The 16,528-nt window shown below is 31.4% G+C and overlaps 1 protein-coding gene across 2 annotated transcripts in view; it reads left to right on the forward strand.

Annotated features, from left to right (window-relative positions):
• The window catches only part of LOC127700470 (DDB1- and CUL4-associated factor 11-like), a 38,489-nt gene extending 22,523 nt beyond the window's left edge, over nt 1-15,966 (forward strand). For both annotated transcript variants that reach the window (XM_052203964.1, XM_052203965.1), the window contains exons 9-17: nt 525-648; nt 1,550-1,607; nt 3,943-4,035; nt 4,626-4,718; nt 5,064-5,153; nt 5,666-5,729; nt 6,857-7,009; nt 7,745-7,851; nt 9,849-15,966. In XM_052203964.1, coding sequence (XP_052059924.1) covers nt 525-648; nt 1,550-1,607; nt 3,943-4,035; nt 4,626-4,718; nt 5,064-5,153; nt 5,666-5,729; nt 6,857-7,009; nt 7,745-7,851; nt 9,849-10,037 — 971 coding nt within the window. In that variant the 3' untranslated portion in view covers nt 10,038-15,966. The remainder of the gene's footprint in view (nt 1-524; nt 649-1,549; nt 1,608-3,942; nt 4,036-4,625; nt 4,719-5,063; nt 5,154-5,665; nt 5,730-6,856; nt 7,010-7,744; nt 7,852-9,848) is intronic.
• Nucleotides 15,967-16,528: the final 562 nt, after the last annotated feature.

Raw genomic sequence — 16,528 nt, forward strand, 5'->3', positions numbered from 1 at the left:
AATAATTTTTTTTTGGCAAAAAATGTTTCAGTATATGAATCCCAAAAATAAGAACTCGCATCTTAAACCATGATAGCACTATGTGTAGATAGTATTTGAAATTTGAAATGACATAAAATAGTCTTGCATTTCTGTACCTGGTGCAACAATGGCAATAATAAATGGTTGCAATGATATTTGAATTTACAATAGGTTGAAAAAAGAAGATAACAAGGGTTGCAACCAAGAATCTATAGTTAGATTTCGCCAGAATGCACCATGGTCAAAAGAAAAAAGACACACAAAAACTCATAAATAAGGAAAAGAGAGGACAGGATTATGGAACATGTCGTGAAAATGCTGTTGATATAAATACTTGATATATTATAATGAATAGGCTAACAGTATAGAATAGAAAATAAAAAAATAATTTATTAGAAAATTTTCTTTTAACGTTATATGAGATTAAAGTTTTAAATATTCTACTAGCATACTGGTACTACACTCAAATTTATGTAAAATAATAAAGAAAAATGTATTTTCAGTTCATCTATGCAATATATATGGAGAAGAAGACACCCATAAATCCTTACATCTGTTCCCAGGGGATCATAGCTTCAGTATTTTCTCTCTGGCCTTTTCCTCAGACAACAGAGAAATTCTTGGTGGGTAAGTATAGCTACGTAGCTTGAATATAATGTGACACAGCCACATAAATATAATGTGACACAGCCACATAAATATAATATGACACAGCCAAATAAATATAATGTGACACAGCCACGTAAATATAATGTGACACAGCCAAATAAATATAATGTGACACAGCCACATAAATATAATGTGACACAGCCAAAGCCACATAACTATAATGTGACACAGCCACATAGATATAATGTGACACAGCCAATTAAATATAATGTGACACAGCCAAATAAATATAATGTGACACAACCAAATAAATATAATGACATATTCAGCATGTAGATTACAGTTAAAAATATGTTGAGAAACTATTATCGTTTAATTTTGATAGCAAACAATGAACTTAGGATTCAACTTTAGATTATATTAAAAAAGATAATTCTGAAACAATAGTCTATTCATTAGCCAACAATAATAGGAATTCATGCTATTTAGGTTGTGGCCAGTGTTAGGAAACCCATGCCATTTTTGCTGCAGACAACATTAGAAATCCACATCATTTTGTCAGTAAACGGGGCAATCATACCACATCTTCTTATATCTATTAGGATTTTCTAAAGACAGTATTGTGAATGCTTTCTTAATCAAGCATCTTTAAATTGATTTTGTCTTGATTATCAAATTGTTGGTTTATTCAGGATAGGTTTTGGACATTTTAATATATGCAGTGTATGCCGGGCCTGCAAAAGGATTGTTTGATTGTTGGTGTGTAATAGCACACTTCATATATATATATATCATGGTTACAAGTTCTTATTGATGGAGGAGGTCAGAGTGCTGGAGAGAACTGCAGCCCTTTGGCAGGAAACCGGCTAGAGGAATTCGTTTTGGTCATATTAATGTGTTTTATGTATTTCTTTTGTAGAGCCAATGATGGTTGTTTGTATATATATGATAGACATGAAGACAAAAGAACTTTGAAGGTCTGTTTATAGGTTACAATACACAGTAAATTTTGAATACATTAAAAGGACAGGAAGAATATGTCTAATACATTTTTTTTAAAAGGGGTAGGAAGTACCAAGTGGGCAATCAAAAAAAGATAAACAGTCAACACCATGGGCATAAAAAATGGAAACGACAAAACAACGCACAAAACGCTACCTAGAAAACCTTAGGTTGAGCAACACGAACCTAAACAAAAACCTGGGGCTGAACTCAGATCCTCAGAAAAGGATCATTAAATCCTGCTCCACTAGAGAAACCAATCATATTACTCATATTGCAAACCTCACTTTACATTATTTTTAGTCAGTTAAGCTGCCATATGCTAGCACCCTAGATTTGTGTTCCTCCCGACGAATGCTGAAAAAAGGTGCCATTGTTATTATCTAGCAGGCTAATATGTTATTTATAACTAATTGGACACTTTTTTCATACTTTTAATTCTGGAATACAAAAAATATGACCAGAATAACCTTAAATGATCGTTGAACGACATAAAATATTGAAGTTGCACATAGGAAATAGTGCTCAATAGAAATTCCTACATAGTTTATTATCCCCTGTGCTTTTGGTTAAGATGTCAAAGAACAATTGTATGAAATATTTCATCACCGAAAATCTCTAATTACAAGTTGTTTACATTTCCCAAATGGCAAAATGCACATTTAAATTCCTTTCTTTTATTATTTTATTCCGTTTATCACTGACCTTGCTAAGTAAAGTTGTCGTTATTGTATGAATGAAATAGAACCGGAAATCGACGTGGATTAGTAGATATATTTTAAGGAATGCGGGACAACTCGTCCCAGAGACAAGTCGGACCGAGTCCACTTCCGCTGCTTTAAAGATGAACTTGTCCGCAGCGGTTCTCCAAAACCGCTTGTCTGATTTACTTAGGGTTTCATAAAATGTTAGACTAACATGTCTAGGGGAGCCATCAATTTTTCGTTGGTGCATTGTGGTCTATTTAGGGGTAGTTTGAGGAGCCTAAAGAAGGGAGGAGTTTACTATAGAACCCTATGGGATTTTATTATTTTTCATTTCCAAAGACTATAACTTGAAAACAGTAAGTGATAGACACACATGGTCTTTAGTAATGATAACAGGACAATAAAACAAATCAAATAAAATATAGGGTGAGTCCTTGGAGGTCACTCATCCCCCCTTCAATTTGAGAATGAGCTTTTATCTTGTAAACGCTCGCGATCCCCACCCCTTAACCATATATATACTTGTAGGGGACAATAAAACAAATCAAATGAAAATAATTTGGGGAAGTCCCCAGCGTCACCCCCATCCCTTCTGTTTGAGAACTTGTAAACGGTCAAGATCCCCACCCCTAAATCATATATATTCATGTATGGGACAATATAACAAATCAAATGAAATATAGGGGAGTCTGTGGGGGTCACCCCTACCCCCTTCTGTTCAAGAACTTGTAAACAGTTGAGATCCCCACCCTTACACCATATATATTCTTGTATGGGACAATAAAACAAATCAAATGAAATATAGGGGAAGTCCACGGGGGTCACCCCACCCCTCTTCTTCTTGAAAACTTGCAAACGGTCAAGATCCCCACCCCCAAACCATATATTAAATTCTTGATGGGACATTGGAACAGATCAAATGAAATAAAGGGCGAGTCCCCTGGGGATCAACCCCCCTACCAAATATATTCCTGTTCGTTATTTCAAGAAGATTTGAATGACATACAGGGTCAATCTTCTAGGTGTCACATCTGCATTTCACTTTACTAGACCAAACCAATTTGTCAGGCGACCATTGGAATGACGAATTATGGGAGCTTTGTTTGGGAGACTTCCTAACAGCATCCTGTTACAATTATTTCTTGTTTATTATAAAATTTAATTGATGCAAAAAATAGTCTAGGTTGAATTTTCTTCAATTATTTTTTGAGTTATTTCTGGGCCTATAAAAATTTTCATTTATGGCTCATTTTAAAGGCAACATATTTAAAATAAATAAGAAATAACTTTTGAAAATGGTAGGATTGGATAGCTGAAACATTAAGGTACAAACATTTTTTGATACTTGAAATAGCTGAGATAAATAATATAACCAATTCTTCCACAATATTCATCTTAACTTCTGCCACGTTTGCCTTGGGTTTTTTTTAATTAACTGGTTATAGCGCCCTTGGTGCTTTGATTAAATTTTCTTGTATCTTTTATTAGGATTAAAGAAAATTTTTAAAAAAAGTCTAAAAATGCAGCATCTAAAATTAATTTTGATGTGCTGTTGAAAGGTTGTAAGGACTTAGTAAAAATTTCTACATGTTTTGTTTTTTAGATTGATGCTCATGAAGATGATGTCAATGCGGTAACTTTTGCAGATGACAGTTCACATATTCTGTTTAGTGGTGGTGATGATGGTTTGTGTAAGGTGAGACAAATTTGTTCTTTAAAATAGAGATATTTAATTATGATGATCCCATATACTTGGTGATATCTTTCTTATATATTTTACCTGTGAAAGTGCTATTTTTGCTCAGATCAGGCAATTTGAGACATTCTCAAAACAATTTCAAAAAAATTTTGCCAAATGTATTCAGTTTTAATTGCACTTGTCCAGAAGAAAGCAAAAAAGTATGTATGAATAAAAGGAGATGGGGAAAAAGTTAATGAGAGAACAACCCAATGTCACAAAACTCAAAACATTTTTCTATCAAATTATAGTTGTTTAAGTGATGCTTCTGTGCTTTAATGCTTTAATTATCTTCACTTATGTTTTCTATATGGAGAAATTGGTCTTCTGATGCTTTAGTATTTTGTTAAATTACCATCACTATATTCCCCATTTAACTGTCACCACTTGTTGCCATGATAGTGCCTTCATTTTGTCTATTCCATTTCATATTATTTTTTATTTTTTTTGCAAACAAACAGTTTGTTGTGGGGTGGTAATTGACTTCATTGTATCAATTTTATTGCTTCTCATGGATCAGTATTACAATAACTGTTTGTTTATTACAGGTATGGGACAGAAGAACCTTAAGGGATGACAACCCTCTTCCTGTTGGTACATTAGCAGGACATTGTGATGGAATTACATATATAGATCCAAAGGTTAGTCTTAAAATATAGGTAAAATATTTTGAAAGTGTCAGAAATCAGAGAGGGGGAGATGAGGCAGAGAGAGAAGAGACAAAAACAGAAAAAGGATCTGTTGGAAAATTTCTTTAAAGCAGTTTTTATAATACAGGATAATAAATTAGAGACATGAAAAAGGAGAATTATGGAGGGAAAGAATGGCAAAGTTCACTTAACCTATTTTGGTTTCAAAGCTTACATTATATAACTCTTGGTAATCAGAATAGAATTGCCTCTTGCTAGAAAATTGGTTACGCCATGTTTTATACTGTAATAATGAAAGTCTAATGATATTACTAATTTATTATACTTTTCTTACAGGGAGATGCTCGATACTTGCTATCAAACTCAAAAGACCAAACAATGAAATTGTGGGATATAAGAATGTTCTCCTCACAGTGTGCTATTTCAGTAAGAAAAAAACTAATTATTTATTGAGTGGAAGTTTTTATTAGGTTAAAATGATAGTAGTTAACTGTTTTATAAACCAATAAACTGGTTTCCATCCTACCCAATACTGTGAATAAATGTGTGGATTTACTATCATGATTGATCTACAGGGAAAACTGTTAAATTGACTTATGTGATTTTACAAAATTTTTGCATACAAATAGTGATATCAGACTTTACAATGCTAAATCTTGATTGAAGTGGCAGAAGAACCTTTTTCAGGACATTTGGATTTGGCCTTTATTTTTGTGTGAATTCATGATTTACACTTATGAGACTCAGGAATTAATTATCAATTTTTTCGGAATCTGGGAAAGAATGCTTTATATTTTCTGGAATTTGGGATGCAGCATTTATTTATCTGGGGATTTGGGATGACAACCCCTCCTACCCCCTCTTACTTATGCCATATTTTTCTTGTTTGTAATTTTTGCATCACAAATTTCAATTTAGAGTATGCATGATTTTTACAGAATACGAAAAAAGCAGTTTCTAAACAACGATGGGATTACAGATGGCAACAGGTCCCAAGAAAAGGTAAACATTCCAGATCAAAGAATCTACATTAAATCACCTATTCTCAAAATCTGTCCCACAAGTTCGCTCTGAAATAAAATGTTATTTCCACTGAAATTTTCATCTTATTGATATAAAATCATAGGTGGTAATTCATTGCTGTATAAATATTTCAAATGTGTCTTCCATATCTTAAATCTTAAGATTTAAATGCATGCTACTTAAAGGACATTAATCTTACTTTTACATTTGCTGCTTTTTTTCACACAAGATTCAATTATCTATACTTTAAAAAGAAATTGGGTGACCTATGAATTTTCTATCAATAATGGGAAATTTTAGTGACATACAAATCATTACAAAAAAAAAGAAATCATTTAACAAGTTTTGAGAATTTGCAATTCAAGTAAGTTATTGAACTTTTTAGGGGGATATTTACATGCATTCTATATATTTGGGCTAATGTTTGCTGGATATTTAGTTTATTTTATCTTGGAAAGTATAACAGTTTCCTATGTCATTATTTTGATATTCATATTCATAAAAATCTTTTAGTTTGCCCATTTACATATCTAGATATTAAGTAAAAGAAAGATGAAGTTACTTTCAGGTTGCACATGGATGTAAGAGGTCATAATATTTTTTTTTTAATCCTGTAACTTGTTATGCATTTAGGAGAATTCTCCCATCTAACAAATTCAGGCCTGGTGACCCATAATAATAATTTACTGGCTCTGTTTAAGTTGTACATCAATGGTAACTTAGGTAAAATTTATGACAATGTGAATGAAAAGGAGATGTGAGGTATACATCAAGGAGACAGTAACCCAACAAATAGAGAAAAAAAATGTCTATAGGTCAACATATAATCCAAAAAAATACAAGTATCTAACATATGTCAAGCTTTTAATTGATCAGAATTTAGACAAATTGTAAAATCTATGTACAGACTTCCAAAAATCTGCCAGATTCTTTCAAGAAGTAAGAAATATGTAAAACAATAGCTGAACAGATTAACTTTTGCAACCACTAACGAAAATCCTAGAATCTGGAAGAATCTGATAGCAGCTTTCCACAAATAAGTCACCAAAACCTACATTTGATATTCAAATTTTTCTTGAATAAAATGTTCACTGTGTTTTTTTCAGTACAAGCAAAGAAGACATTAGAAGGAGATACTTCAGTGATGACTTACAGAGGACATTCCATTCTGCATACACTAATTAGATGTCATTTCTCACCACAATATACAACAGGACAGAGATATGCATATACAGGGTGTGCTACTGGAGCAGTTGTCAGTATGTAATATTTACTACATCCCTCCCAAAACATAATCTGGATACCCAACATGACAGAGATATGCTTATATTCTGTGTGCTTAAGCAGCAATTGCAAACATGTATTGGTTTACACCCCCACCCCCCACCCCCCACCTCCCCTTTCTCCATCATTGTCTAATTACATAACAGGACGGAGAAACCTTATTTTTTATAGTAACAAAAGGAAAGTAACTCTTGCTCAAATTTTGTTAATGGAAACCTATCTATAGATACAATATCACTGTGTAACATTCCTCATAGAAAGGATAGATGTAGGATGACCGTGACATTATCTGTTCTTTCTCCTACTGTATGATAGACAGATATTCTTACTAGAGAGATACTTATTGCATAGTCAGTGGAATTGTTCTTATGAATGCTGTCTTTAGTCTTAATAATTTAATAATCTCTGTAAAATCATATTACAGGACAAAATTAAACATGTATAAAATCATATTACAAAATTAAAAATTTGGTATATTAAACCGAAGTCAGATTATAAGAGATTTAAGACAATTAAAGGAATGCTATATTTCTATGTTACATTGTATCTATATCAAAAATCATATTTAACTGCCAAAAATTACAAAATCTTACGATGCAGCAGAATAACAATTCATAGGAATGATGAAATATGTTCATATGAAAAGAATCTGAGGTAATTTCTTTATGCAAAATGACTTCATAACAACCATGTTATTTCTGTTATTGCAGTTTATGATTTGCTGACTGGAGAGATTGTTACAAAGTTGACTGGACACAAACAGTGTGTAAGAGATGTGTCATGGCATCCTTACGAGAACACACTAGTTTCCACTTCGGTAAGATTATCAAAATAATTTGGTGTTCAATACTTTAAAAATTAACAAAAAAATATGTTTTATGATTCAAAAACAAAGAAAATAAATTATACAACACCACTCACTTCTGTAATGTTAATTTAAGCAAGACATCATGTTTTTGCATTTAAGGGAAATAACTATGATATTAAAGATACTGTTTTGGACAAGGAGTCTGGTCATATCTTCAAGTGAAGTTACTAAATTTAGACATAAAATTACCAAAATGAACATTGACAATTGAGACCATTTATCCTTTTGTTATGCAGTTATCATTAATCACTTAATAATGAATAGATTCAGTCGGTTATTTTAATGCCTGTCAGTTGATCAAACTGACATTTATAATATTTATGGATTAACAATGGCTCTTCTAATAAGAGTGAGTTTCTCTGCAACAATCTCATAGAAGGGTGACCGCCCTGAGATGAGATGTAGCGGTGAAACATCCATAAAATTGAGAATGGAAATGGGCATGTGTCAAAGAGGCAACAACCTGACCAAAGAGCAGAAAACGGCCCAAGGCCACCAATGGGTCTTCAACACATACACATCATACATTTTCTTTCTACTCGACTCAGAAAAACCAACATCACTCGAGTATCCTGAGATGGAAAATTATCAAACATGATATTAAAGGAAATTTGAAAGAATAGCGATAACATGCTATACATGAGTCACTGCTATTGCACAAATGGTCTTATCCCAGCTGATTACCTGTGTTTTAAACACCATGGTCAAGTCCGTATCTCAGATACTATAAACCTTAGGTCAACTATATTTGGTGTATGGAATGATTGTAAGGTGTACATGTCCATCTGGCAGGTTTCAACTGACCTTGACCTCATGTTCATGGTTCATTGGACAATGTTTAGTTTTTGTTGTTTGGTCTATTTCTCAGATATTATAAGCTATAGGTCAATTATATTTGGTGTATGGAACGATTGTAAGGTGTACATATCTGTCTTGCAAGGTTCATATGACCTTAAACTCATTTTCATGTTTCATTGGTCAATGTTAAGATTTTGTGGTCTGATCTATTTCTCAGGTTCTATTAGCGATAGGACCACTATATTTGGTGTACGAAATGATTGTAGGGTGTACATGTCTGTCTGGCATGGTTTATCTGACTGTTGATAATGTTAAGCTTATGTGATACTTGTAGTAAAACCTTCGTATTACAGACTTTTAACATTAATTCAATGATAAGTAAAACAGGTGAAACATTTCAGCATGTGCACACTTGATTTGTGATTTGAATTCTTATATTTTATTTTAGAACTAAGATATTACATATTATTGGAAAAGAACTTGTCAGGAAACAAAACTTTTGAAAGTCAGAAATTGCACTTATTTCATAAACCAATGTATGCTTCTGGTTTAAAAAAGTTCTCACTAAGAAGGTACATTTTTAAAATAGCAATATTTTCTGCCATTAAAAAGACTGGAGTCAATTTTTTCTATCAAAAAAGAATTTAATATACTGGAGAATTTACAGATTTGACTTAGACTTCAATGCAGAATCATCAAACCATGTTCTCCAACCTTTTGTTGTCATGACAGAGTATGACAACATTTCTGATCCTTCCTAATGCCAGAATATCACTGTAATTATTAAAATGATCAAAACAGATACCAAATCTTATTTTTTTCTGTACAAATATTAATAGCTTAGTATATATTTGATACCCATTAGGGGTATAGTATTCCCTCTGACAAAATGTCTTCTTTGCATGACGTAACATGTGGTTTCGATAACTTTTAATTTTTTATTTTTCACAGCAAAGTCATTGTCAATAACTTGATATGGTTAATTTTAGGCATATAATTAAAACAAAAAATAAACATGTATAACAAATAATTAATTATTTACATACTATTTATGACATTTAATTATAAAATCATGGGAATATGTATGAAAATAATGTCCAAGTCAATGGCATTATTGTTTTTTCATCAATTTATTTTTCTATTCATAGTGGGATGGGATGATTGGTAAATGGGAATACCAGCAAGAAGAAGATTCAGAAGATGATTATAGTGAAACGTCAGATTCCGATGAAAGTCCGTCAGAAGATTACAATTGTCCTCCTAGACGAAGTAGACGGTTAGCAGATAAAGACAGACGTCAAGTTGAACACTTCCAGAGACAAGCTCTATTTGATTGAATAATTGTGTATCCGTTTAAAGCTTATGTCTAATTAACACGAAGCATCAGCTAGTAAAACAGATTCATCTGACCTAAAACTGCTGACTTAACAATTTCTTTGATTTATGGTGTGGTGCTTATACACCATTCTTGTATTAGATATTATGATCTACATGAATCATATCACTTGGATTCCTTCATTGTAAGATATATATTTATATAGAAAAAATACAACATGACCTTCACCATGAAATAACTAGGAGAAAAGTTAAACCGTTGAGTGTTGATTAAAGTGATAGTCAAGTATTACTACTCATTGTGTTCCTTTTGAAATGTATAGTGTATAGGGATATAATGTTATGTTGTGGTTAAAATCTATTATACTTTTAATAAGTTTCTGTTTTTGTACTAAAATTAGTTTGATATACATACAAAAAGTGTGATGATACCCCTGCTAACTAGCAGGAGGTATTTTATGTTGATGGTTTTGTTCTGATCTTTTATTTTAATTCTGTATATAAGATGAGTAATTTGAGATTTAAGTAGAATAAAGTAGGATTGAAAATTGGTTGATTCCCCTGTACAGAAAATTCCCTCCATCCCCTTCTATTATTTATACTACGAAATGCATCCTGTATTTAGTGTCTGCATTTGGCATTTGGTTCCTAAGCTGTGTTTTAAAAAGAAGTCAAATTTTGGGATTCCCCTGTCTCTGTTAAACAGGGGGTATTAGCTATAGTCAGCTCAGGCTCGACCCATTTATATATCTAGATAGTTTTACTTTAAGTTTTGTTGTTTTTTTTTATCTTCTTCAAAATTTATTTAACCTATATTCACCAGACAATATTAAAAATCTTATTTATGAAATCTATTGAAAGGTCTTGCCAGTGTTTTTCATTTCTTATTGATTTACCTACTCAGGGTTTCGTAAAAGTTATATGACAGAAAGCCAGAAGAAGATCATTAGAACAAACAATCTCTATCATTTGGTCGATAGATTATTTAAAGAATCAATTTGAAGCTGCAAGTGGATGGTTAAACAAGGCAATCTAGCTGACAATCTAAACTGATAACAATAAATTATTTCTAATAATTGGCTACATGGTAATTATAGGTTGGAAAACAATACAGTTGTACAGGAGTAATTTTGGAAAACAGAGTCTATGATATTTTGCAATAGCACTTATGTATGGTATAATTAATTTGATACCAGTTAAAGGCTAAATGACAGCAGTTTTTAATGGTACTGCTTGAAATAAATCATGCCTGTATAATTTATTTGATACCAATGCAAGGTTAAATGACAGCAGTTTTTTTAACTGCTTGAAGTATAATATGTCAGTTGGATATTGTGAATTTGGAAATATTTTAGTGTTTAACTATTTTTTAGTTTATTTTAAATTCCTGCTTTGGTTGTAGTGTTGGGTTCAGGGGTAGAGGCATAACCCCCCTTTTGATTGAAACATTTTTCTTAACAATCTTTTTGATTTACAGATCTTGTGTCCACACATTTCATTAAAGGATCTGCCAACGTTACGTTCTCCTTTCTGTTTTAATGACCTTTCGGGATCCTCAGTTTGTGGTGTAATAATACATACCTTCAAAAAATTGAAGGCTGAAAATTGATTGGCTGATGTAATATTTACCAGAAGAAAGTGAAACAGAGTGTTGTCAAATACTTGTAAGTAAAGATTGGACACAGGATCTATATTTTAATAACATTGTTGTCTTTATTGCACAAGATCATTTAAAAATAATCACCTTGTTACTCAAAAGTATAATTTTAGTAATATTTACTCTGAGCATGACTTAAAAGTGCACATATTAAAATCAGTGGTATTCGTTTCATTTTCAATAAGTTGTATTAAAAGTTTATCCACATATCTGACATAAAGATCACTTTAAGTTGAAATTCATTCTGATAAATGTATTCATCCTGCAATTAGCTATTTGCAATACAAATGAAGTTGTACAGATAAACTTTGTCAATATCCTGCTGCATTTATGTAAATGTTGCTGCATATATGGCAGTCAGGTATACGGTCATACAAGAGAAACATGAATATTTTTATTATAGAGATTGAGCAGTGATAGTAAATGTCATGTACTGTTAGAAGTGGAATAGAATTCTTGTAGTTTTCATTGTCATGACATTTAATACATGTATGAGAGTGTTCCAGCTCGTTAACAGGGAGTTCGTAGGGTTAAATATATTTCAATTGTTAATCCCCACAAAACTTGTAAATGTATGGTGAAAATAAATTGCAAATACAACTAAACAATAGAATTTGGGTGGAACAATAGGAATACTAGTATTGAAAATAGAGATTTAAGAATATGATTGAAAGCAGATATTGAGTAAAGGAGGCTTGGAGGAAATTGATTTATGTATTAGAAATTGAAAAAGTTTTGGGGACCATGTTGGTTAATTTGTTGTTCAGTTCAAATTTCATGTATAGACAGTAATTTTAGTTTTAGAAACAATGCCAAATGATAGAAGTAATGTATGGATTTAGATTGGGCCCACAGCCAGTCACATTGTGTCAGTTTTATGGGACTTGGACCTCACTATCCACCAAAAATCCTTGAAAGAAAGTTGTTTCTTAATGGTCTTTGTTAATTTCAATATGGTGCAGTGCTTTTGAAATGGACTGCATCCCTTTTACACACACATATTTCTGTTGATTTTATACATGCAAAATGGGATCTAAAAATAACACATTTTGTTCCAGGCAGAAATGATTATTGTTTTTTGTATTGAGTTTGTTTACATCATGTAAAGATTACAATGTGTCTGGCCCATGTCAGGAGCCTGTAATTCAGTGGTTGTCATTTGTTGCTGTCTATAATAATTATTTTTCGTTTATAGCTTTGTCATAAATCAGGTCGTTGGTTTTTTTTTGAATTGTTGCACATATTGTCTTGTCTGGCCCTTTTATAGCTGACCATATGGTACGGTAGAAGGCCAAACAGGGACCTATAATTGCTTAAATCTGCTTCATTTGAACTGTTAGATAGTTGTCTCATTGGCAATCATACCACAACTCCTTATTGTACAATGAGTTATTAGATATAAGAAGATGTGGTATGAGTGCCAATGAGACAACCCTCCATCCAAGTCAAAATTAAATAAAAGTAAACCATTATAGGTCAAAGTACGGTCTTCAACACGGAGCCTTGGCTCACACCGAACATGCCTTGTTTTTATGCCTTGTTATGCTATCTTGACCACATGTTTCATATTTATTTAATGTTTTTCTTGCTGTTTTACATTTACATCATGATATTGTTCAGTTGATTTTGTTTATTGTTTGATTATTTTTGTTTTTGTTGTTTAGTTTCAATATTGTAAATATATATGTAATACATATTTAATATTACATTATTGTAAATATATATGTAATACATATTTAATATTACATTATTGTAAATATATATGTAATACATATTTAATATTACATTATATTAAATCATTTTATTAATAAAATTTGTGGGTATGCAAAACTGCATAAAATATTACTTGTATATACTTAAAAGGAAGCTTCCTTATACAATATGTAAAGCTACCAGGCTTAATTTCTTTTACAATGTAATTGGTAAAGAAGACCAAACACTTCGTGTTGATACAAAAAAACAAACATTGAGAACAATTTATGCCACACAACTTGCATGTGTAATTTTTTTTTTCTCTACCAGATTTCATCACTTTTAATGAGTATAATGTTAATATGAATTATGGAAATCTTTGCCCTATCAACTTTAAAAAAAAAAAATGACCATAAGAATCTTATTTGGTTGGACTGTTGTGCATACAATAATTTAATTTGAAACTGTAAATATGATACCATTTAAAAAAATCCATTTTACCCTCAATAAGATCAAAAATAATAGTTGAGAATTTTAAATACAATATAGTATTGTTGATATTAAACAGATTATTAGCATGTGATCATCGAAAGGTTTTTAATTGATAAAGTTATTACACACTTTGTTATTACCATACGAGTAGGTATTTTTAAGTTATATGTACCTCTTCACACTGCATGTGCACAGTATAAAGACAGGTGTGCTAGAATCATATGTAATATCACTTCTTAGTCTCTCACTGTTAAAAGAAATGAGCTTTCTAGGTGCTAGACTATGTACAACAGAAGTCAGGAATATTTATTTAGCTTTTAATGCACATGTTATACTTGTACTTGGTAATGGGTATACTAAAACAGTTTGTTTTGTCATAGAAAACAAGAAATATGTAAGTGATTTCTCATACTTCAATTTACATGTTTTTGATTGTTTTTTTTATCTATATTTTAATTCATGTCTGAATTAGAAAATTGTTGGCAAAACATTGTAGAAGAATTGAATAATTATAAACAAGTAAGGTCATTCATTTCCCTAGCATTTAATGTAAACAAGACTTCATCTATGATTAAGGATGTACTCAGATGTTTGGATTCCTCGTTTTTTTTTCCTACGATATATGTTAAAATATTTTGCCCCATAACACCCATTTTTCTTTTCATATAAGACTTCAATAGCTCATAAAAGGTCATTTACCAAAATTTAAGCAGATTTTAGATTTCTTTTCTTTCAATTTGAGACCCAAATAATACCAATGCAAATACAAGGTAAAAGTCTAAGAAATTAGATATCTCGAAAAGGAGCTCCATAACCTATCAATATTTTTAGCTTATTTTGTTCCTTAACTAATGCTCTTCTGGCTTATAGTAACAATTTTAAATTCTAGATTTTTTAAATTTCACCTAAGTACATCCTTAAAGCCACATAACAAGAACAATATTTGTATTCCTGTTCTTCATGTTTTCCAAATAAAGGTCAAATTGAAGGGAACTTTATTTCTAGGTTTCTGAAGGTTACACAGTGAATACTAACCCATTCTGGGTAAATAGACTTGTGGACAAAATCGTAAGGATTTCAAAACCATTGGTACTCCAGCACAAAATACTTCTTTTATGATACAAAAAAATACACATTCAATAGTTATAAAGACTAAATGTATAAAGTTTTTGGTATATGGTCATTTAAATAAAGTATAAATAAAAATTTCACATAAATTCATTTATATTTATTTTTCCAATAAGTGTAAAAGAATTGCCTGTGAATAGTAGATATAATTTCCATATTGGGCTATAATCCCCATTCATTTACAATAACTACAAAGAATATCTACTGTGTACTAACCATTTTGTACATACTGTTGTCACACAAACAAAGTTTATATACAGGTAGTTGGCCAGTATGTTAATATGTTTTATCTTTGTACTTATATATATATTTTTAATAACTGTACATGTGTGCTTCAAGTGAAAAATAAATACAGAAATAATATTATTGTGGTTACATCAATGGTTTTACAGTATGGGAATAACTTTCATCCCTGAAAATAGTAGCAGGATGTCTTCTTTTTGCATACAAGGATTTCATAAAATGTTCAATTTGTAGTGATTTTCCACTCCTTGTTGAAAAATTAGATCTGGGAGCTCATTCACAAAACATCCATTAACTGAAAGATTCAATTTTAATTCCAGTTATTTTAATTTGCATTTCAGCAACCTGTTAATGTCTCCACTATAAATACAGTTAGAATCCCTGCTGTCAAATCATTAGGATATTGTTCATGCTATCTTTGGTGCAACCTTTCAGTCACATGCATTAAACAGAATTTTTATCGTTTTGTTTCCTTTTTTTTTTGCCATGTCTTTTCGTCATTTCATCTACTTGTAGATTCCTAAAACAGTTTGAATATAATAGACATATTTTGATTTAATTAAAGCTATTGGTATACCTATTAATTATAGGGTTTATGTGCTATGCTAAGTCATTGCTGTGTTTTTAATAAAATATGATTGTATTTTTTGTTTGTTTTGTTGGAATGAAAACATATAAAGGATTGTACATATAATTGATAATAAAGATCATAATAAATACTTGTTGCTTATAGTTTATCTAAACATTGCAATAGACAACATCAAATAAAGGTTCAAGTCTCCCTCCAAATGCAATAGACAAAAATTTTATCGTTACAACTCACCACTACAGTTAGTGTTCAAGTCTTACTCAATATGCAATCCTCAACAACTCACCTCTCAAGTCAGGGTTCAGGTTTTACTCCAAATTCAATCCTCTACAACCCACCACTTCTGTAAGGGTTCAATTCTTACTCCAAATACAATGCTCTACAACTCACCACTACTATTAGGGTTCAATTATTACTGTACTCCAAATTAAATCCTCTACAACTCACCACTACTGTCAGGGTTCAATTCTTACTACAAATACAATCCTTTTCAACTCACCACTACTGTTAGGGTTCACCAAATTCAATCCTTTACAACTCACTACTACAGTCTGTGTTCAGGTTTTACTCCAAATGCAATCCTCTACAACTCACCACTACTGTCGGTTCAATTCTTACCCCAAATGCAATCCTCTACAACTCACCACTACAACAAAGGTTAAAGTCTTAACTTCAAGTGCAATAGGCAACAT

The sequence above is a fragment of the Mytilus californianus genome, unplaced genomic scaffold (assembly GCF_021869535.1).
Source record: "Mytilus californianus isolate M0D057914Y unplaced genomic scaffold, xbMytCali1.0.p SCAF_5, whole genome shotgun sequence".
Classification (NCBI taxonomy): Eukaryota; Metazoa; Mollusca; class Bivalvia; order Mytilida; family Mytilidae; genus Mytilus; species Mytilus californianus.